We start from the raw sequence: 22,713 nt of genomic DNA on the forward strand, positions 1-22,713 counted from the left end.
ATGTTACTGTATCATGAATCCCACTGTAGATGTGGGCTGGAACAGATTTCCGCAGAATTTCTTGGCTTCACTTTAAAGTCAGTGTAAAGCAATAATAAATGTGTTCTGAGTTTGTCACACCTCAGAAAAATGTGTTATTAACCACCCAGACATATTTGAGTGATTAAGAAAATCACTAAATACATAAAATTTGGTCAAAATAAGGTTTCCTGTGCTCATAAGCAGCGGCAGCGTGCCCGCTGAGGGTGCTGAAACCAGGAATATTGTTGTGAAGCCACGCCCACTGGGATTTCAATAACGATGGATAGCTGCTGTTTACTCTGTCTCCTTCCTCACTTGTCTTTTGTAATCTGTTCATTCTATGGTTTCATAGTCATTCATGATGCTACTGGCACCGGAGACAACTTTAAGCCCCCCAGTGCAGGTGGCTGTGGACTACATACTTTTGTTTTAAACCAATCTAGGTTTGGGATTGCCCTCATAGCTTAACTGAGCCTGGGGTTGGCAGCTTAGCTGTTTTTACCAGAGTCAACCCAGCCTCTCACTAGTGTTACGATGGCTTGTGTTGAATCCGTTGCACACAGGTAGTGTCGTCTGTAGAGACGTCTCTGTGACTTACCGCGACTTGTCTCTGTTGGCACTGCATTACATGTTCCAGGCACGTTAGCTGCAGGCTTGTTAGCAGACATGCTCTCACCAGTGCTAACGCAGGGTTGTCAGCAGCTGTTGCAGTGTTTGTCTCCGTTCATTACTGTTTTATCGAGTTGGTGGGGGTGGGAGAGGCTCGCAGGCAAATGTGACTAATAAGAAGGTTAGCGAGGGTTGAAAGCCAGCTCGCTTTTGGGAGGGATAACTGCAGCAGCTGGTGATGAGACCACGCTAGCGTTTGGTGTTAGCAGGCCTGCTAACAAGCCTGCAGCTAGAGTTGCCATGATGGTGCCAACTGACAGACACACCTCTGTAGAAACAGCAGAGCAGCAAACACAAGCCATCGTAACACGGGTTACTGCAACCCACCCAACCCCAATAACCAAAGACCGAAATGGTAATGCAAAGTTAGCACTGCCAGCCACTGTTTACTGCCTCCCAGGGTCATAGTGCTGGAATAGGAGTCACACCAAGCAGCATCCAGTGCGTCAGTGAGCGACGATTTCAGCCCTGCTCCAAAAAGCTCATCCCAAGTGGTCAAAAACTGTCAAACTCCATAATTCAGTACTACATTGTTCAGTCTTTTCAGATGTTTTAGCAGTCATTTTCTAACATGTATAATCTCTCATTGATTGTCTTTTAAACACTTGAAACGCAAACATTTGTCTGCCCTAACTTAGACCTTCACACTTAAACCAGTCTAAACCTGCCAATAACCTGGTGGAATCCATAACTGTGAATCAGGCTTAAGCACCGAAGCATGAATGCACACACGCACTCATATACACGCACACACACACACACACACACACACAGACACACACACTTACAGGATTACCTGTGGCTGATGACTCTCATGTGATGGAGGTTCAGAGGGGCTCACAAGGAGGCGAAGTACCAGAGAATGTGTGTGTTTTAGAGAGATTAGTAACACAAGGCCTGTGTTTGAACGAAGTGGGCTTTGAGGAGGTATGAAGGGTCCATTGAAAGAAACAGTTGATCTTGCATTATGGGAAATGTAGGATCCAGTGTTATTTGAGACCCATACCAGGGACTAAAAGTCAAGAAAACTCGGTCGCTGCTGCTATGAGTTGAATAATTGGACAATGCATGTTGGGGAAATAAAGCTGTAAAGATGTAGATTGAAAATCAGTGAATGTTTCCATCCATGTTGTTAAGAAGAGGGGAAACAAACAGTGGCAAAACATTTTAATATAGCTGCAGTGTTAGAAAGAGAGGACAAAAAAGAAGAGGAAGTGTCTTAAAGAAGTTGATTAAAAAAAAAAAAAGAGGGGAGTACTAGAAGATTTTGCCTTGGTGACTCCAGGTCAGCATGACCCAGATGATTTGGGAGCTCATGCTCTTTGTCTCAGTCTCCTGCCTCGTTTGTCTACTTCGTCTTTTGACTCTCTCCTCCTCCTCGCTCCCATCCTCTCTTTACCTTTGAGGAAACGACCCCACTGCTTTTGATTCAGAGAGACTCACATTTTTCATTTCCTTATGCTCTGCCGCTCGAGGGTACTCAGGGTTGTTTGAGGATGATGATTCGAGAAGTGGAGCTAGAGGTCAAGGAATATTTTTGAGAAGTGCTTAAGTTATCATTTGAAAAATAAAAGAGCTCTGTTACCCTATTTGCCGTTGGCTGGGTTCAAGTTAGGACACAAATCACTCTGGGTTCAAAATGGAAAGAAGCTGACAGAGGTGGAGAGGAAAGTCTTATTATTCCTCTGATGGGTGGATACGAAGTCATAAAGGCATGATGTCACCAAGTTTTGGTGTGCGTTTGCGGCTGATTTTGGAGAGATGGATGGGTAGGGAAGGCCAAGATGATTGTGTGTGTGTGTTTGCAGTGCCTCTCCCTTCACCCTCTGTATCTTTTGATATCAGCTGAAGCTACCACTGCCCTGGTTGTCACTTTTGCCGCGTTTCCACCGGCTCGACTTGGCCCTACTCGACTCGACTCGGTACGCTTTAGGTAGCGTTTCCACCGGCCCTAGTACCTGGTACCAGGTACTATTTTAGTACCTCCTCGGCCGGGGTTCCAAGTGAGCTGAGTCGAGCTGACAATGCGACGTCACCAGACTGCAGGCCACTGATTGGCCAGGGAGCGGCGTCACTTGATGAGTCATGAGAGCGACTATCAAACCCGCCGTTTTTAAAACCCCGGAAACGGAGATCGAGCGTTTTTATTATTTCTGTGAACGAGGTAAACAGATACACATAAACCAAACACTCCACGTCCTTAGTTGGGTTTGTTTGTGCCGTATACAAATTACGCTACCGGAGTTTCGGCTCGCCTTGCTATGACGACCCCGCCCACGTTTGAGGTGGTACCCGGTGTAATGGAAACACAACCGTACCGTACCGTACCGTACCGTGCCGTGCCGTGCCGAGTCGAGTCGAGTAGGGCCAAGTGGTGCTGGTGGAAACGCGGCTTTTGTTCTTTGACACCAGCAGTCTCAGAGATAGACATCGGTCTATCAAGTGTCAAAGAAGCGTAAGAAAAGCTTACTAAGCTCCATTAACGAAGCTCTCTGCAGCTAATGGTGTCTCCCCGATTATTAGTGTTATTGACTTTGATAGATTTAGAATAAGTGCACATATTGGTGAAAAATTAAAGGAGAAACTAACAAAAAGTGTTTTGATGATAGTGATGGAAAGCATTCATTCCCATACACATCACTGCTGTAGTTGTGACTGTGCTCAGTGTGGTGACTGAAGGCCATAGGATATGATCACATATTAGAAAGAAAAACCCCAGATCCTCACACTTGAGAAGGCTTTTTGCTTAAGAAATTAAAATTGATGCCAACAGTGTTCTGCCAATTGACTGAGTCATGCAAAATGTTTTGCACCACCTGAAATCTGAGATCATGTAGAGTCGGTGCCTAGCATTGGTGGAACAAAGAGGAAGAGTAAGGGCTGACTCATCGTAGATGCTGCTTTTTCCCACAGAGATGTTGAGGGTTTCATGAGAAGTGAGAGGAGCACAAACACCTCCCTGCCATGGGTGAAGCACGAGCCCACCCTAACATGTGCTCGCCTGCTGGTCAGTCTGCAGCTATGTGTGGGTGTGTGTGTGTGTGTGTGTGTGTGTGTGTGTGCAGGGAGGGGTCACTGGTAGAGAGAACAATAAAGACCAGATGGTCAGTCTCTTTCTCCACCTGTCTCAGGCCTCTTTGTCATCTCTCTCACATAAGTTTCACATACTCATGCTCTTTAATATTCAAACCACCACACACAACCACTCTCATTCTCTTGTCCTCTAGATGTGCACAGTTTATTCAGCCCAAGTGTGTAAGTTCGCAGTTTCATTAAATGACTTACAGCTACTTTCTTTTCAATAGATTAAGGATATATCATGGGTTCTTTTTTTTTTTAAACCGTGCTCTCACATATGCAAAAAACAGTCTAACCAGTGCATTAATCCAGTGTGGTCGCACTCAGACATGTTGCGCTTGATTCCAACTGTGACTGGCATATGAAAGCAGCAGTGGGCCTTGTGTTGATCCAGCTTTTACTGATGAAAAATTGAGAAGGGGTGTAATATTGTGAGAGAGCAGCGGGATTAAGGCGTTTGACACATGCATATGCACGTGCACACTATTTGTGTTGACCATAAAAACCCAGAAGTTCGTACAACTCCCAACTGTCAGAGCCAGTAACACTTCCTTTTATTTGATAAGTCCTGGTTAATTTGTAGACATGAGGCACACCTTAGCATACCTACGTTCACATCAACACACAGTTACACACACAGTCACAGGACTCTTATCGAGGATAAGAAGCAAGTATAGTCTTTGGGTTATGAAGTCGTAGCCTGGTTTCTCTGATTGACTGCCCGTGTTTCAAACTTCAAAGGTCTGGCCTTGTTGTTCCTGGGTTGGAGTCAGTCATACACATTCATATATCATATATACTGTGTATAATATTGGGGATGCACCTGTCCAACCAAAGATATATAGTCATGTGATATTGGCACACATAGACTAGCTGGCTGAGTTAATTACATGTTGGTTAGTGACCCAAACCAGCTGCTGACCTAACTTTTCCCCCTCAACTTACCACCATACATTTAACTGTCTTTCTTGTGTAAAAAAAAAACAAAAAACAAAAACAGGAATTATTGCTGGACAATAGTCCAGAGTCCAACTATGGGAGCAGGACTCCAATAGAAGCTAATAATTAAGCTTAATCATCTAACTAGCTTGAAACTGCAGCTGACCAAGTGAGCTTGTTATTCTCTGCCTGCTACAATGGTAACACCAGCAAGCATAGTCCTCCTTAAATCTTCCTGATTTACTGTTTGCAACCGTGTTATGCATTTCCTCTTATTACTACTATTACTATTGAATGCCGTTGCTTGTTTGTATGAGCGTATCTCTTCAGGGATCAATGAAGCTGCACACTATTCCTTTTATTAGTGGCATAATGGAGATGTCGTCTCAGAGTGGAAACCTTCATTGCGGTAGATGGTGGTTTTCATCCATTTGTCTCCAGGGTACGTCCATTGGGATAATTAGTTTTCAGAGGATGAAACTACATAAAATATGCAAGTTTGTGCATCACAGGAGATTAATAACTACCAAAAATTAGCCATTTAATCCCTTATTTCCCCTGGTGTCAAAGTCTAATTCACTCTCTGGAATCGCATATTCTTAGTGATCACGTCTTTGCATACAAGTATACATGTATAAAGTTGAGTCACTAATGGCGTCAGGAATCTCTCCATACCTCCGTCATATAAATCTGTCAATCTCACAATTTTCACAAATGGTGTTTGTGTCCGGCCCCACTTTGCTGCAGCTGAGCCAAAAGCAGACAGCAGTGCAGCCTGGCTTCATTCTGGTGTTTGTCTGAGAGAGCAGGTCAAGTGTTCCCTGCTGCTGTGAATTCATTCACCAGCGAGTGACAGAGGAGGACGAGGGGAAGGGAGGGGGGGGTCATATACTTTCACAAACATTCTTTTGTCTTCATACATTTTACAGAAATCACATTACATTTTTACATTTCCCTCATATATTAGCCCTGTGATGTGTACTTTGCCCTCCAAAGGGGTCTCGTAGCATGTTAGGATCTTCTCTTCAGGCATTCCGCTGGCAAATAACTACTTACGGCTAAAGATGCAACCAACAATACAGTGATATCTCAGTTTGAGTATTCCCTCTCTCTGTCCACACCAAACAAATGCAGCCCCCGTCTATTCAACCCCTTCCTTTTGATGTCTGTGTGCCGATGCCACTCTGCCAATATTACCTCTTTGTACTTTGTCGTCACTCACTCACTTTCAAACACACACACACACACACACACACACACACACACACTCACTGACTGAACAGCCTGTTACCCCTGGAGACTGAGGTAGTTTCTGGTTGGTTGGTTCAGGGACCCTCCTCCCACACCCCCCCATCCCACTGGGAGACACGGAGACATTGTTGGGTTTTGGCTGCTTATTTGTATTTTTGATTTTTCATTCAGTTGTACTGAGATTGTTTAGTAGTGCCTTCATCTGTGAAATATTAGACACACAGTGAGATACAGAGCAAAGTGGACTGAGTGCTTTTAAAACTATTTAACTCACTGCCCTGCGGGGCCCGGGATCACAAAGCTGGCATCCCCCCTCCCTTTGTGTCTTTATTCTGGTGGATATACTTACCCACTCATCCTAGTATTACACATCATGTTAGAAAGGCTACATTCGAGGTAGGGCTGCAGCTGATGATTATGTCACTATTTATTAATCTGAAAATAATTTTCTGAATTAATTGACTATTTATTTGGTCTGTAAAATGTCCCTTTTAGTGTTCCAGATTTTATAGATTTTAGACTTTTTAGATAGTTTCCAAATGTCTTGATTTGTTGGATCAACAGTCTGAAACTGCAAGAAATTCAATTTACCGGTACATAGACAACTAAATTAGCTGGAAGCACATGTGTTTTGGCATGTCTCCTTGAAAAGTAAGTCAAACAATTATTCGATTTTCAAAATAGTTTGTCAGTCCACTGATTATTTCATTATTTCTCTATTGTCAGGTGCTCTTTTCAGGCCCTGTCCATGTCTTTGTGCCACCTGCAGGCAGAGTCTTTATTCAGTAGTAGTTTTTGCAGCCTTTTGAATGAGGGCAGTGCTAAAGGCAAATGTGTAGCTTAACATCTGTCGAGGTAATGAAACGCACATGTCAATGTGATGCTGTCACTTTCAACAAGCCCCATTTACACTCGGCCATCTCGGAAAAGACCAAACCCAAACTCCACGTGTTCAATCTGTAGATTCACTCTAACATTTTAGTCCAGAGCATTACACGAAGCCCAAGTGATTACAATCAGAGAACATGCAACTCGGTGTATAAAAATAGACACTGATTCAATTATACAGGCATGTTTAACAGCTTACTGGTCCGCAGTTGGGCACAGAGCACTGGCTCACTCAGAGTGAGGAAATGTTAAATGATGAAGAGGAGGAGCATTATTCGCTTACTCTCTTGTTCAGATTTGTGTGATAATCAGGTGATTCTCCCCCATGTGCATATGGCTTATCTGACCTGCAGGCTACTACTGCACATTATGTCAGCCTGTGAAGCTAGAGCAGTGAGCTGCTGCTCATTCCCTACCTCCAGACCAAAGATGGGACTATTCATTCAGTATCTCTTGTATTACTACATATTACTGATAGATTCATTTTGTTTATTTTTTTCAATTTGATGCCATTAAATTGTAATTTACCAAGCTTTATACAACAAATGTGTTATTAATTAATGTATTGTTTGGTTGGTTGGTTATTTAGTTCTTTGTTTGTTTTATCATTGTTTTAATTGTACAGCCTCCCACTTTACTAGCTTTGCTGCGTCTTCAAAACGTTGTCTTTTGTGGCTCTTGGTTAACTGGTGAAGAAATGTAATTAACTAACGCCATTGTTATATTTTTCCTCCTCTCTCTATTCCAGGAACAATTCGTCCGGTGCGGAGAAGTTTTTATGACCCAGCCTCAGCCCCGGGTCAGGGCTGGCAGTGGGAGTGGGAGAACGATGCAGGTACATGGACAGCCTACGATATGGAGGTGGCCATCGCTATTGAGAATGCCCACAACCGCCAGCAGCCCTGCCTCGACCTGACACCGCTTGGCTTCTGCTACCTCATTGATTATCAGAACATGACACAGGTGTGCTTAAATTCTTCACATGGGCATCAATTACCAAATCAACTTGAAACTTCTTCCATTCTTCTAATTCTTTTGCCAAATGTGTGATATTTAGCTTCCAAGCTGCAGTGTTGATGTAATGACCCACTAATCAGGGTTATCTAGCCGTCAGAAAAAATAATCTAATGACTTGTTCTGTCTTCCTACAGGTGAACAGACAGAGCCAGAGGTGTCGCAGGCTCCAGAGACGTGCTGACGTGGCCTACCCTTTAGTGTCTGGTCCTCTCCCTGTTCCCAAAGGAGGAGGTGTAGGAGGAGGTGGAGGTCTAACAGGAGCTCTGCTGGGTGTTGGGGTGTCGGGGACCAGTATGGGGATTGGAAGCTCTGCCTACCCTAATGGGGGTTTACCAGCTTCTGGACTGGGCCAGCCCTGTTCCTGCCAACAGTGCATGCTGGTCCTTAGTGTGAAGACCAATACAGGAGGAGCAGGAGGAGGAGGATCAGGGATACAGACTCTAGGTAGACGCTCACTAACCATGCAGCGGCCCAAGAACATGGCACCGACCGCCTCCAGACCTCTTAGCCCATCTAAATCAGCCACTCTGGGACGAGGACAGCAGCTGAACTCCAACTCCAACTCCAACTACTATCAGACGCTGCCGCACGGTCTTGCCATCTCCAAAAACGTCGCCTCTCCGCGAAGGAACGCCCAGCTCTTCGCTCAGTCGCTGGCCGCCCTCACTGCTGGCACCTCCTCTCTGGGTATCTCCTCGTCTTCCAACAGGCCGCCTCCACCGTCCCTCCCGCCTCCTCAGCCTCCTTCATCCAATCCAAATCTGAACCCACCGTCTGTTCCAGCTAAGCTCTCCTCATCGTCAGCCAACGAATCAGTGCCAACTGCAACATTAGTTACCCCTGCCAACAGCGTGACCACACCCCCCTCTCCTGTGCCATCTCCATCGCCACTGGTGATGAAGCCGCAGCGCACGCCATCGTCTGCAACATCAATGTGCCATGCCCCATTGCCACAGAGATCAAGCTTAGCCGGGCTGAGCAGACCAGCATTACAAAGGATTGCAATGGCCCAGTCCAGAGCACTCATAGCATCAGGGTGAGTATATAAAACATACACACAACAAGAGCTCTGACTGTGGAAGAACTCAAACACAGAACCAGTTGCTTCATTGAAAGCCTTTTATTCTTATCTACAAGGTCTGAGGAAGATGAAGGTGTAATGACGGTACACTCTAGGGCTGCATCAGTTACCTTATTTTTATCTTTACCACAGAGTGAATTTCCTCAGTAAACTTCACAAGGAGCTGCAGGATCAGAATAACTGAGATCCATAAAGCTCCACCTTTTCTTTTGCTGTTTCTTTGAGTCAACAACAGTTGGCCTAAATCAAAATGTGCGCCAACATTTTGTGACACCATCAGAACAGGATGCAAATAATAGCATACTGGATTGACTGGAATGTTATTTAAGTGTTCAAGTTTTAAAAAAAAAAAAAAGAATTTTATTTGCATCTCATGTTGTCATTGCAATATTCAAAGAGTCTCCAGTTGGATATTTTCCCGTATCAAGCAGTCCTATTGCAGTCACAAGCATTGATTAACTGTGTACAGACATGCAGTGAGAAGTTGGACAATGCCCACTTGCATGTTTAAACACACAAAGGTCCAATTAGAAATATGCAGGCCTAGCCATGCAGCGCTAAATACGTACACATTTATGCCACATATATACACTGGACCCTCATTACTCCCATCAGACGGTGTTCTGCTTGTTCATGTTGGACCGAGTTGTGCATTTGTTACTCCGCACGGACTGTGACTAATGCGTCTCTTCAGATTCACATTCATTCCTCTTGGAAATTTCTGAAACCTTGAGAACAAAAACGGGCACAGAACAGACCTGTTTTGCATTGCATCCCTAACTTCTGTAAACTACTTTTGAGTGTTGAGCAAAATGCACTAAACTGGGGTGGAAGCGGTGTTGCGTGAAGGTGATTTAACAGACAGAAGGCAGTGAAGAATTTTAAAGAGCCTTTAAAGTTTAAAGAGACAGATGAGATTCAGTAGTACCTGACCTACATTCATCTATCTTGTGTCTGCAGCGTAAGCAGGCAGCGAATCCCGGTGACCTCAAAATATGAAACACTTATTCAAATGCATATTATGTCTCAATAAATGTAGATTAATGAGAATTCAAAGAATCTTCATGAAAAATGGAATCAAACCCAAACTAGAGTTAAAAAATGTTAAGCTGACCGTGTAACTGCTTACTTGGATTCTTGAGGAATTTTTGTCTATATCAGTGTGTGTGTGTGTGTGCGTGTGTGTGCCATTGGTCTGTGTTTAAAGTCAGCTGAGCCTTGTGTGTGTTGTCCATCTGTGAAGTGGCATCTGTAGAACAGAGGGGGGGAGGAGAGGGAGGGTTTGTGGGAGGTGACAGGAGAAAGAGTCTGAAGGCCACAGGTTAGCGACACCTCCCTCTGTCTAAAGCTACTTTATGCATACATCAGTACGTACGGTGCAAAGGTCTGAGCAGAGAGAAGCTCTGTTAAGGGTCCACTCAGGGTGCCGTGGAACTGTTCTAAATCGAAGCCTGTGTGAGGACCTCAGGGAACACACAAATCAGAAACATACTTGATGAATTGAAGAGATGGACAAACAAAAAAGCAAACATGTGTGCAAGCCTGTAACTTCTGTTCTCTAATATGAGAAAGTCACGATGAGGAACAATCGCAGTGAGGTGCTGCTTCACATCTCTGTCCGTCTTTAGTGTCAGCAGTTTACCTCGAGGCAGTGAAACAGGCAAACAGCTGTTCGGTGGTGAGACAGTGTGAACTCACAAATACAAAAACACATTCATCCAGATGACAATGAATCGGGGGATGGTGAATGAGCAGCTAATGTTAGCATGCTAACACAGTAAACTAAGATGGTGAACATTGCAAACATACTGAGCATCTGAGTACAGTCTCATAGAACTAATTACTACTACTACTACTAGCTAGCATGACTATAGACACTTTGTCTTTTCCCTGTTTAACCCAAGAAGTGCAGACTGATTGGACTTGCTGTTGTTTCCAGCTTCACTACGCTCCACTGTTGCGGGGGAGGGCAAAGTGTTGCTCATTTATCCACAGAGGCTGATCGTAATCACTGCTCAACTTCTTCAAACAGGTTCTTCAGTACTACAACCAGGAAGGAAAACTAGATTACATCGTGATATTTTCCACCATGCCCTGATGTCATACAACAGCGACTAAAGGCATTTAGTGAAATCATGTGTGTTTTCTCTGTTCTTGTGAAAAAGCCTACCGCTGCACAGGAAGTGATGCATTTTCGGTTTGAGTTCAGCACCGGACTCGGATAATCACTTTCAAGCTTGCTGAAGCCAGTTCAGATGGTTTTGAGATGTAGATTTTTTGGCAGTGGCCCCCTCCCTGAACCCTGTCACTTGTTCCCTGCCCCCCTCCTCTCCTTCCCTGGCTCCTCTCCTCCCTGGCTCCTCTCCTCCCTCCTCTCCCGTCGCGTCTCAGCGGTCTGGGCCCCTCAGAGCCTCATTGTTGGTCTCCACAGTAACCTTTGTTGGATTACCCAAGCCTGGGCCGCATTAGCAGCACAATGCTGAGCCTTCGCTAGTTTTCTCCTTTTTATACTCTGTTCTCCTTCCCCCTCTCTCCGCTCAGTCCATTCTGTATTCATTCCATATATTCTTTTAATACAACTTCTCCCCTTTCCTCTTCTCGATTTTCACGAGTTCCCAGTGTTTTCATCACTGCGGCTCTGCTTCCTTTTAACGGCCTGCAGAGTTTTAAAAAACACTCTCAGTTAGTGCACATTTCCTCCTGACAAGCTTAGCCTCCATAGCATTATTTAGGTTTGGGGGGTGAGTGGATGTGATGGAGCACTTCATCATATAGATGGCATGTGCCGATCCAGCAGCATGTTCATAATGGGAACATTTTTTTCGGATGGTAGAAAAAGTAGACAATGGGACGGGTCCAGTCAGCATTGTTGCTAACCCCAGACAGTCACAGTTCTGAGTAGGGGAGGGGTGTGCAGATACATTTATATGGGTGTAGACAGTCTCAGACTCAGACAGCACCCAAGACAAGGGCTCATGGGGATGGGGTGGGGGCTACAAGACAAAGAAACAAGTCAGCAAACTGTCATAGATTGATCACACAGTGGTGCAAGAAATCAGGCCAACACCAGAGAGAGAGGGAGGTCACACACACACACACACACACACACACACACACACTCACACACTCAGAGATGCCCGGCTGTGAGGGCATTTAACAAATGCATATAGACACACACACACACACACACACAGACATTGTCCTTCTCTCTCACACAGTAAAAGTAAATATTGACGATCTTAAGGTTGATGCAGTGAAGAATGTGTGCTCTCTTTCTCTCTGCAATGGGGGATTATGGGAACGAGACAAAGGGAGGGACTAAATGGGGAGGGGGGGGGGGGGTACTGGTGTGTTGAAGGGAGGGGGCTGCACAGACAGAACACTGAGGAAAAACAAATTAAGCAAGAAGGGGTGCGAGAAAGAGAGAGTCTGACTTTATCAGGGAGAGAGTTAAGACGAGAGGAGCAGAAACAGGAGTGAGAACGTGTTCGCCAACAGGTTGCTCACCACAACTCTTTGGTGTCTTCATTTTCATTATGTGCCCGTAGAGGGAGCTGTAACCACAGGCAGGGACGCAGCTCGTTTATTGCTTTTCCACACATTCAGGCAGTGTATGCAGAAGGAAACCTCAAAGAAAACTGTTATCCTTGACTGCATGAGGAAAATGAAGAGAAGGAGAGGAGTTTAGAAGGTGACACATGCCTCGACAGACAAATAGTCCCCAGAGAAACTGTCTCTGCTGTCTGGTGTCTGTGTGTATCATTAGCAAGTGTGTGTGTGTGTTCATGCGATCGTGTGTTAGGTTGTGGGTGCAGCTTTATGTGCATGTGACAATATGTGTGTGTGAGAATGTATGGGAGTGTGTTATTGTCTGGGGTCTAAATCAGTCCAGCTGATGTCCATCTGGGCCCGGGGGAATAGGAGGAGCAGAGGGACTGAGGGAAGGAGGGAGTGGGTAAGACAAAGCTGAGGGAGTGTGTGATCTGGTGGGAAGCGGGCGGAGGGAAGGAGGATGGGCTTGAGGTCACAGGGGGTCAAGAGACTAGAGTCCCATTCAGCCCTCCAGCCCCCCCACCCCCCCACCCCCAAGGCATGGACGGGATCTTCCTTTTTTTAAAGATCTCGGGCTTTTTTTCTTCTTCACTGCTCTCATTTCCCATCAGAGCTGCTCGGCTTCCTGTGCCACCCCCCCATACTTCCTTTATGAGGGACCACAGGTGACATGGACAGATATGTGGCTTTGTAAACAAGTAAATAATTAGTTAAACTGTTTATATTTTTTACTAGTTGTGCAGTGGAAGGTGCTGCTGGTTCCAAAAGTATTTCACCCCATTGTAAATTCTCACTTCTTTTAGCATTATCCTCAATCTTCCTCAACATAGAAATACTGGGTGATTTAACGAAACCACAAGTTCATGGTATGGCCATCACTTTAAATGATGTCAGCCTGATACCTGAGAAATGTTTTCTGCAAAAATCTTTTGTTTCGTTCGACAAAGGAAACCACATCTCTCACATGTTAAATGTTGTCAACACAAGTTTGTTAAATAGAAAACGGTGACTCACTGACAACCCACGGTGTTTGGCACGACAGTTTTCAATACACACGCAGAGACCCAAATAACTCCTCCCACAATCTATTGGATGTTTTTCATTTATGTGAGCTACTGTACGAACTACTGTGCAGTAAACTAATACTACACACTGTGTGTCCTGTTGGTGTGTACTAACATCCCAAGCAGGTATCTGAGATATTTATTCCTTTGATGCACTTAGTGGGTCTGCTGCTGTAATAACCGAATGCGAGGCGAAGGCTGGCTGTGTGTGTGTGTGTGTGTGTGTGTCGTCACATCAGTGGGGCAGCTGGAAAGTGTGTCAGTGAGCTACATGAAGCTTATCCAGGATCTGACTTGACTCAGTGCTCCCCTCTCTCTTCCTTGCCTCCTACTGTAAAGCCTTCCATGCTAACGCAGCAACGTGCTGAATATTAATAGAACAGTGACTGTCAACAAGTGATTAGTGTGTGTGTGTGTGTGTGTGTCACCGTCACTCATTGACTTTATCCATCGTAGATCTAATATAGGTGTTTCCCATCCGTCATCAGCCTATTTATAACAGAGGCGGCCATCTGTCTGTCTCCTCTTGTCATAGATAAATCTTTATGGCACGTTTAAGGTCTTAAACAAGTTTGACCGCATACGACAGCAGAGTGCTTGTGCCATACAGTGAGGCTCTGATTAATCTGGTATCAATGTAGATGGAAATTGTATGTGATCAAGATGCGATGGCAGCCAAATTCAGCCATGAATTATCACCAACTGGTTTCTGACTGTCAAGGACAAACCATGGAAACATGTCAGCCCATGCAGGCGCCAAAGTGTAGCGTGAACGTGCCCATTTTACAGTTTAGCAAAAATGTATGGACTTAGTGGGAGAGGGAAGAAATAACACAGAAACCTCCCATCATCCACTGCTCCCTTGTTCTCCAGCCAAGTTGGATGAAATCATATACGGGAAATTATGTTTAAGTAATTTTAAGATGTCTTGTCTTTCTCACTAGCTCAGTCGTGAGAATAGAGACATGTACAGGGTCGCTGTTCTCCTCGACCTTCCAAGCTGGCTGGATTCCATGTGTCTTGAGACCAGTTCCACTATTGCTCCACTCACATATGCAACTATTTTGGCCTCAGTCTGAAGCCCTGCGTCTGACCCCTGTGGTGATCTACTTGACCAGGCTATAGGCACTGCTGGAAACCCACCGGTGTTGTCTGTATATGCACTTTCTGGTCATCTACATTCACCCTGTGATGTGTTGGCACAAATTCCGAGTGTGTTTTGGTAACTCAGTGGACTAGTATCACCCGGTGACATCTGTTAATTTGTATTAAAGTGTGCATCAGCGGTTTCTCACCCTCGGCCTTTATGTTTACAGTTCATCTCCTCACACTTGTTGTTTTGCCTCGTCTCTCTGAAGTGTGTGAAGTGACACCTAGTTTCACATTCAAACTAATTCTGTAATACTGTTTCCCTCGTCGCGCACACACACACACCCATTACAGTGAGTCACTCACTCACTCGCGTGTCGTCATGTGTTGCTGAGTGGGGTTAAGTGAAAGCAGCTTAGTGCACTGACACAAAGCCTGTTAAAGCTAAACCAACAACAGGAAACAACAGATCATCACTGCACTACTGTCCTTCTGCTCGTCACAGTGCCTATAATGATCTGTTACTATGGTCCTTAGGTCCTTAGGTCACCAGTTCATATCTGGCTTGAAGGAGTTGCTGTTTGTATGTATGTGGACCTGCCTTCACAGGTTTTCTACGTCAGAGTGTTAGTTTGTGAATCACAGCCTCCATTGGTCCCTATCCCCAGAGTTCAATTTTATATTTACATACGTGGCAACACAGCCTCAGAGTTAAGAGCAGACCTGTGCTCAGAGCTTGAGCAGTCATAGTGTGCGTTCATTTCCTCCAGTCATTTTACAAAAGAAAGACCAGGCACAGGAACGACTACTCACACTCTTAGCCCACTGTGTGTGTGTGTGTGTGTGTGTGTGTGTGTGTGCGTGCGTGTGTGTGTGTGTGTGTGTGTTTTGTTCGAAAGCCTGAGTTGCCCCCGGGTCACTAAGTGCAGTCTGTAATGGACTAACCTGCCACTGACCCCAGCTGAACGGCTGTGTTGGCTGCATGCAGCTGTCAGCTGAGTAGTTTATTATCACCTGACCTCCGAGTTTCATTGGGGAGAACCCTAAAAGCACAGAGGCACATGTCTAACCATAAACAGTATATATCTGTAAGTGTTTATTTCTGAGAGAAAAGCTCAAAAGTATGCAGATCATCACCGCCGCCACACACACCGGACTGAAATCCTATCTGATTCTCTAAAAGTGAATGATCGTGTGTGATACGTCTGTGTTTGTTTGTCACATTAGTCGCGAGCTGATGATGATGGGCTTTGTGACGAGGCAGGTAATCTCCAGCACGCAGTTGTATGACGTCCATCTCTTTGAGGTCACTGAGCAGATGGAAACTCCGTGGATTAGCCCTCATAAACACACACACACACACAGCGAGGTGTAGCCATTCATACACTCTCTCCGGTCACCAGACAAAGCAGTACCCTGTCAGACGAGGAGATACAAACAGAGCTAAGGACAGACATTTAACAGAAAGAGGAGAGCAACAAAGGACAACTGAGTCACCGTTTGTGTCGTTTCACAGGTTTTTTTTTCTTCAGCTTGTCCATTTTGGAAGTCTCTGATCTATTTAGCCGGTAGCATTCGCTTGTTGTCTTTGCGTGTTTGGTTTTTTTTTAACTGTTACCTCAGAGTGTGAAAATGACAGTCATCTGTTTTTTAAAGTGAGTATGTAACCTCAGATGTCTAATGGGATTTGACAGCCACTGTGGGGAATACGCTGAACTAAATAGGTTATGTGTTCTCCTGCAGTGTGCCCACTGTCCCAGTGAAGAACCTCAATGGATCCAGTCCTGTTCACCCCGCACTTGCAGGTAAGAACACACACTCACTAACCATGACAGATCACAGGTAGACAGAGTTGAAAATGTGGGATCTTTTCCTCCTCTAACCAGACTCACTTTCTCTCTGCTGGCTTTCAGGGATCACAGGTATCCTGATGAGTGCTGCCGCTCTGCCCGTGTGTCTGACCAGGCCTCCTAAACTCGTGCTGCACCCTCCACCTGTCAGTAAGAGCGACATCAAGCCTGTGCCAGGCCTCGGCCACTGCTGCAGGAAGACCACCAAGAAACAGGCTCGCAAAGGTAAGCACAGTTTAACTTAGTTGTGCTTCTACAAACGCATTAGTTCAATTGTTGAAATTCATCAGCTTTTAAATGATAAAAGTGAGGGGGTCTCTGTTTATCATCAGCTCTCCCACTAAGTGAGCTCCACTCAAGCTGTCAGCTTTAGAAATGATTGACCAACAGGTGTCACGCAGGTTAACAGCCCGTAGCTTTTCTGCCCTTTCATCCTTTCATCTTTCCCTCCCCCTTCGTTTGTTCCCTCTCCCCTCTGTCTGCAGGTAAAACTCCAGAGGAGGTGGTGAAGAAGTACCTGCAGAAAGTGAAAAGTCCACCAGAGGAGGTATGGACAGTATTTCTATCTGTATCTTTCGTCGCGTCGACTCGTCTGACGCATGATTTTGGCTTCACATTAAACGCTGTACGATGGGCTGTCTTTGCCCTCCCCTGTCCTTGTCTGTTCTAGGACTGTACCATCTGTATGGAGCCGTTGGGGGGTCCTTCTGGATATAAGGGTCCCGGGGTGGGGCCTGTGTCTCGGGCGGAGTCAGTTGGGCGTCTAGCACAGTGTGGACACCAGTACCATTTCCAGTGTCTGGTGGCCATGTATAATAATGGCAACAAGGACGGCAGGTCGGTCAGAGACAGAGGGACCGACACGCTTCATTGTCTCTCAACCTTTTAGAACCGAATAAGCTCTATAATCGGTTTTCTCTTTAGTCTGCAGTGTCCCACCTGTAAGACCATATACGGCGTAAAGACAGGCAACCAACCAGCAGGGAAGATGGAGTACCACGTCATCCCTCACTCTCTACCAGGGCACCCTGACTGCAAAACCATACGCATCATCTACAACATACCCCCAGGCATTCAGGTGCTCTGCAGGACCAGCGTCGGCCTCGTGTTCTACGCTACGCTATCACATGGTCAGAATTAGGTTTATTTACTAATGTTCATCCTCTCCCTCTCCTCCAGGGACCAGAGCATCCGAACCCAGGGAAGCCCTTCACTGCCAGAGGCTTTCCCCGACACTGCTACCTCCCAGACAGCGAGAAAGGGCGCAAGGTAAACACCCCCCCCACCGCCCACATACAGACACACACCCGCCTATGCAGGCCTGTTATTACATCAGATACAATTTTAAAGGTGTATTTCAAAACTAACAATCACCCTAACTCGTCATCAGGTACTGAGACTGCTCCTGGTAGCATGGGACCGCAGGCTGATCTTCTCAGTTGGTACTTCGAGCACTACAGGAGAGTCTGACACAGTCATCTGGAACGAGGTACATGCACAGGGTCTTTATTTAGTCAAATATTTTTTTTTACTGAATACTGTCAGCGTGGTCTAAAATAATAAGAATAAAGAATAAAATGCCTGTACGTTTAATCTCTGGCTAAATCAGTTCAGAGCTGAATGTGATTGCCTCAGCTATCCTGTTACAGTTCAGTTACATTGGACATGTAATGTATGTGGAGTGGTAAAATAATGGTGCAGTGGTATTAAAAAGCCTTAAATTCACCCTGCATACACGGCTCCATTAGACATCAAACTTGTTTTTGCCCTCAAGGTCCACCACAAGACTGAGTTTGGCTCCAACCTGACGGGCCACGGCTTCCCAGACCCCGGACACCTCGACAACGTCCTGGAAGAGCTCCGAGCTCAGGGCATCACGGAGGACGACGGACTGTTGGAAAAGTGAAAGGAAGGAAGGAGGAGACATCCTTTCGAGACCAGTGAAGGTTGGAAGGGGGAACAAGGAGCAGAGGTCAAGAACTGGGCCAAACTTCATGGAAACAGAAGGAGGACGAGGAAAAGAGGAGCTCCTACACTGAGACAGACTCTGTCTGCCAGCACTTACGATGGGTGCAAGGGGACGTTTCGGGTCATAGCAGACACTGATTTTGTTTTGCAGAGGTAACCACTTTTCAACATGATGATTGAGTTGGGTCTCAGAGTCTGTCCATACTTCATGGTTTTCGAGCACGCACATCAACAAAAGTAGGAGGGGGGTTTGAGGAAGCTGCAGCACAGAAAGAAAAACAACACAGAGGAGGAGGAGGAGGAGGAGGAGGCTAAGAAACCATCAGCAAGAATGATGGCACTCCTGGATTTAACTACTAAACAGCCGGGTACTAACTGTCGACTAGTGAGAATGATTTAGTACTAACTCTTAGAACAAAAAACAAGTTAACTTTACTGAGAAAGACCAGGAAAAGGTGGCAAAACGTCAAAGCAGTTCAAACAAAGCTGGGAGAGAAAGGACAGAGAGAAAGAAGTTGGAGAAGGTGGGGTAGGGGATGGGAGGAAGGAGAGCAAGAATAATGTAGCAGAAAGAGAGAAAGATGGTGTCTGAATGTAGCGTAGGATAGCAGTAGAGTCAAATCAACTTGTGAGGTACTTAACAGGTACTCAAGCTTTCACTAAAGACAACAGGGAACCCAGGAGTGATGAGGGAGGAGAAGCACAGGCAGTGTTCAGTGTGCTCTGTTCAAACCACCTGCTCCTCTGTGGATGGAAGTTAGTGCTGTTGCTCCCTCTGGTGGCGACACCGATGAACTGCACCTCAGCCTGCAAGTAACGGGAACCAATCAAAGCGTTACTATGAGTTATCTACCTGTGTTACTTTTTATAATTGTTACTATAATCCTCATTTAACGTCATTCCATACTTTACCTCTTACTTTTGACTTGACGGGCTTTTGTTTGATGCGGGCTCTGTATGTTTATGATTGTGTGTGAAATGACAAGAGACCAAACTAAGGCCTTGTCACTTGGGCCTATTTGGAGTCTTACTATTGAGCCACTGTGGTACAAGTTAACCTTACATTCGCAGGTACTAGTATTTACTCATATATCTCTATTTTAGTTTGGTCCATTTGACGCTTCCCGTGGTTTCAGTGGATGTAAACGCTGTTGTATCCCGTCAACAGTGAGAAAAAAGTGACGGTGAGAAGAAAGACCGGATGAAAATGAGCATTTTGCAGGGATTGTCAAAAAAAAATAAATGATGATGGTTTGCTTCAAGCCCCTCAGTGTTAAGTTCTAGGCAAATGAGCTTCACTGTGGGTGCTTAAACCCAAGAGAAATGAACTGAGAGCCTGGGGCCGGTGTCACAGCCAGATAGCCCCTCAGATTGGGCAGAGGGTTGAAAGGTCGGGGACGATGGAGAGGACCGGGGGGTCGTGGTCAAACACACAGTACGACTGAGGAGAAGAAAATATTCAAATAAACAATAGTTGGCCAATCTTGACTGCTTTTAAGGACACTGGGTTTGGATAAGCCTCAGTATGTGCTTGTTATTATCTACTAGGAATTGAACCCCCCAGTAGACTCGCCCCTGCCACGGGTTAAGTGCTGGTTGAGAAAACATGATTAAACAGGCATCTATTAAAGGTCCCTTATTTTAGTAACTGGAAACTTCTCTTATTTGTCATCACAGATGGTTATTTAAGATTAAATCTTCCTCATTGTTACTTGATGTTAAATTTGAAGTCCTCAAAACCTGTTTTGGACCAACTGCAGGAATCATGTCACAGCTGGACTTGCTCCAGATTGGCTGGCGTCACCATGCGTAGCTAAAATCCATCCAGTCAGGCCTGTTTGAAGCATCTAAATAAGTCGGTGCTCACTGAATCTGACAAACCTGTAATGTGACTTGTCACTGTTCCCATCAGATCTTGAATTGATTCAGTGTATGTTCATGTAGATCCCCTCTGTTAGGGCAAAGCATCATGCAGAGAAAAGATAAAGACGGATCAAGGATACACGGTACGGGACCTTTAATTAATGACTCGTCGGCCTGCGCAGCATCACTCTTCTCGAGCGACCCTCCTCTCATCTCCACCCCTCCTGACCAGTAACCCACACGCTGCCCAGTCTCTGAGTTGGGTCTGTAAATGACCCCTTATCACCATGTTAGCAGACCCTATGTGTGTGTATGTGTGTGAGAAAGAGAACCTGTGTACTGTGTATACTACCAACATGCTCCCGGTTTAGGGTTTTATTTCGGTACTCCGTGGGAGTCTCATCATCCTTAAACTCTGATGACGACCGATGATGTCCTCCCTGTACGCTACCTTATTTACTATGTTTTCTTAAATATGAAATATAGCTACACCTTTGCTTTTTAATAGCATTTTTCCTCACACTATCATAGAGTAATTTGCCTTTTTTTTTTCACTTGTACAATTATGTTGCGTTAATTATGCCCTCTTTCGTTTGTTACAGTTGGTTTACAAAGACAGTGTTGTCCAATACAAAGTCTCTTCTTTTCATTGTGTACAGAAGTTTAAGCTGATTTGCATCATCTTTTCTTTGGAAAAGGAATTCGATGGTAGACTTTTATCTGAGTGTGAAATGTAATGAATTTGAATAGCGAGTCAAAATCCATGTGAACTTGCTCGTCGGTGAGGTAAAGAACACTTCCGTTTTCTACATATCATCTGTCCTGCTACTGTTCTGTCTGCACTGAGCCTTTACCTGCCTACAGCAGCGCGCAACGTTTGTGGCCCTGGGAGGTTTCGTAGCAGATCCTGTTGATGGACATTTTGGTTTGGTTATCCACCCCTCCTCAAGCATCGGAGCTGTTGGAGCACAGGTGGCATGATGAAAATGATTATGTTAAACATTGTTATAAAATCAGGTTTCCTGCTCCGTTGGCCCAAACGCTGCACAACGACCTGGGGAACACACAAATTTGTCTGGAACCGAAATAGATCAGTTACTAGTTGTCACTGTTCTTGACTTGCTCATTTGGATGACTGGGTCTGGTTTGTGGGGTTCAAACTAATGATTGGTTTCATGGCTTCGGTCCACAGAGTGCAGTGTTTGAAGCAATGTGAGCAGCGTAGCAAACAGCTCTGACTAGTAACTCACCATTTCACTCCTGTCCCTTCTTTTAATGTGGATTTCTTTCCCATCACCAGTTCTGCTCCCTGCTGAAGGCACCATCTCCTCCTGATGGCCTTCTGCCACAGCTTATCCTCCTCTACGACAGGGGTGGGGGGGTGCTGGTATGGGAGAGGGAGCATCAAAACGTGACGAGAAAAGCAAAGTGTAAATATCGCAAAATAATTGCTGGAGTATGAGTGATTGGTACAAGAAGAAATAAAGAAAGAATGAAACGTACCTGTTGTGTCCTTCTACTTTTTTTCCACACATAGAAAGTCAAAGGTGTGTCACATGACATCCGGTCACACCCTGACACACTTCTGTTATCACCTAGTGTTCCTCTCCTCCACGCATGCCCCTTCGATAGCTCAGTTGGTAGAGCGGAGGACTGTAGGTGCCACAAGCAGAGATCCTTAGGTCGCTGGTTCGAATCCGGCTCGAAGGAGGAACATTTTTTAACTCACTGTGTTAGCCTGCTCAGCTAACCTGCTAACTGTGTTAGCCTGCTCAGCTAACCACGCTGTTCCCTCAATAAGCCTGATATTTATTAATAATAATAATAATGATATCAGTATGAAGACACGTATATAATTCACGGCTGCTTGTGAGCTTCACAGCGTGCAACGACGGAAGCCTATAGCAAAATTGAGTTCCCTGACCGGGAATCGAACCCGGGCCGCGGCGGTGAGAGCGCCGAATCCTAACCACTAGACCACCAGGGACAGTACACAGCGAGGATACAGAGGGTGTCTTACAGATGGTTGAAGACGATGGTTGCTTACAAGTTAGATTGACGTTGTATAAGGCTCTGATTATGTTCATTCATGGCGATTGTAAGAACCCGCATTCTCTCAATGGACAGCCTGAGATTATTCACAGGTCAGTCGGGTCTCAGAAGCGCCTTTAATTCAGGTTCACAGGTGGAATATAATGCAATATAATGCAATACAACGCTGGGGTTCAGGCTCATGACAGACCTCGGGGCGAGGTGCTGGTCAGAGGAGCCAACAGATCTTAAAGGTCCTGACAGAGATGATCACACACAACCATGTTGGATGTGTCACAGTCTCCACCAGCCGTCAGCGTTGTCTGCATAGGCTTGTGTCTAACAGGAATAA

At 45.4% G+C, this 22,713-nt stretch overlaps 1 protein-coding gene and 2 non-coding genes across 4 annotated transcripts in view; 2 read left to right on the top strand and 1 right to left on the bottom strand.

Moving 5' to 3' along the window:
* The window catches only part of LOC139198641 (E3 ubiquitin-protein ligase DTX4-like), a 30,473-nt gene extending 8,650 nt beyond the window's left edge, over window positions 1–21,823 (top strand). For both annotated transcript variants that reach the window (XM_070827550.1, XM_070827548.1), the window contains exons 3-12: window positions 7,595–7,809; window positions 7,998–8,899; window positions 16,393–16,454; window positions 16,563–16,724; window positions 16,985–17,046; window positions 17,170–17,336; window positions 17,424–17,577; window positions 17,679–17,768; window positions 17,890–17,988; window positions 18,274–21,823. In XM_070827550.1, the coding sequence (XP_070683651.1) occupies window positions 7,595–7,809; window positions 7,998–8,899; window positions 16,393–16,454; window positions 16,563–16,724; window positions 16,985–17,046; window positions 17,170–17,336; window positions 17,424–17,577; window positions 17,679–17,768; window positions 17,890–17,988; window positions 18,274–18,405 (2,045 nt within the window). In that variant the 3' untranslated portion in view covers window positions 18,406–21,823. The remainder of the gene's footprint in view (window positions 1–7,594; window positions 7,810–7,997; window positions 8,900–16,392; window positions 16,455–16,562; window positions 16,725–16,984; window positions 17,047–17,169; window positions 17,337–17,423; window positions 17,578–17,678; window positions 17,769–17,889; window positions 17,989–18,273) is intronic.
* A 129-nt stretch (window positions 21,824–21,952) lies between these two features.
* On the top strand, window positions 21,953–22,040 carry trnay-gua (transfer RNA tyrosine (anticodon GUA)). The gene is given in 2 exon segments: window positions 21,953–21,989; window positions 22,005–22,040. It is a non-coding gene; the product is annotated as a tRNA-Tyr (tRNA).
* Window positions 22,041–22,245: 205 nt separating this feature from the next.
* trnae-cuc (transfer RNA glutamic acid (anticodon CUC)) lies at window positions 22,246–22,317 on the bottom strand. The gene has a single exon. It is a non-coding gene; the product is annotated as a tRNA-Glu (tRNA).
* Window positions 22,318–22,713: the final 396 nt, after the last annotated feature.

This window comes from Pempheris klunzingeri, chromosome 3 (assembly GCF_042242105.1).
Source record: "Pempheris klunzingeri isolate RE-2024b chromosome 3, fPemKlu1.hap1, whole genome shotgun sequence".
Classification (NCBI taxonomy): domain Eukaryota; kingdom Metazoa; phylum Chordata; class Actinopteri; order Acropomatiformes; family Pempheridae; genus Pempheris; species Pempheris klunzingeri.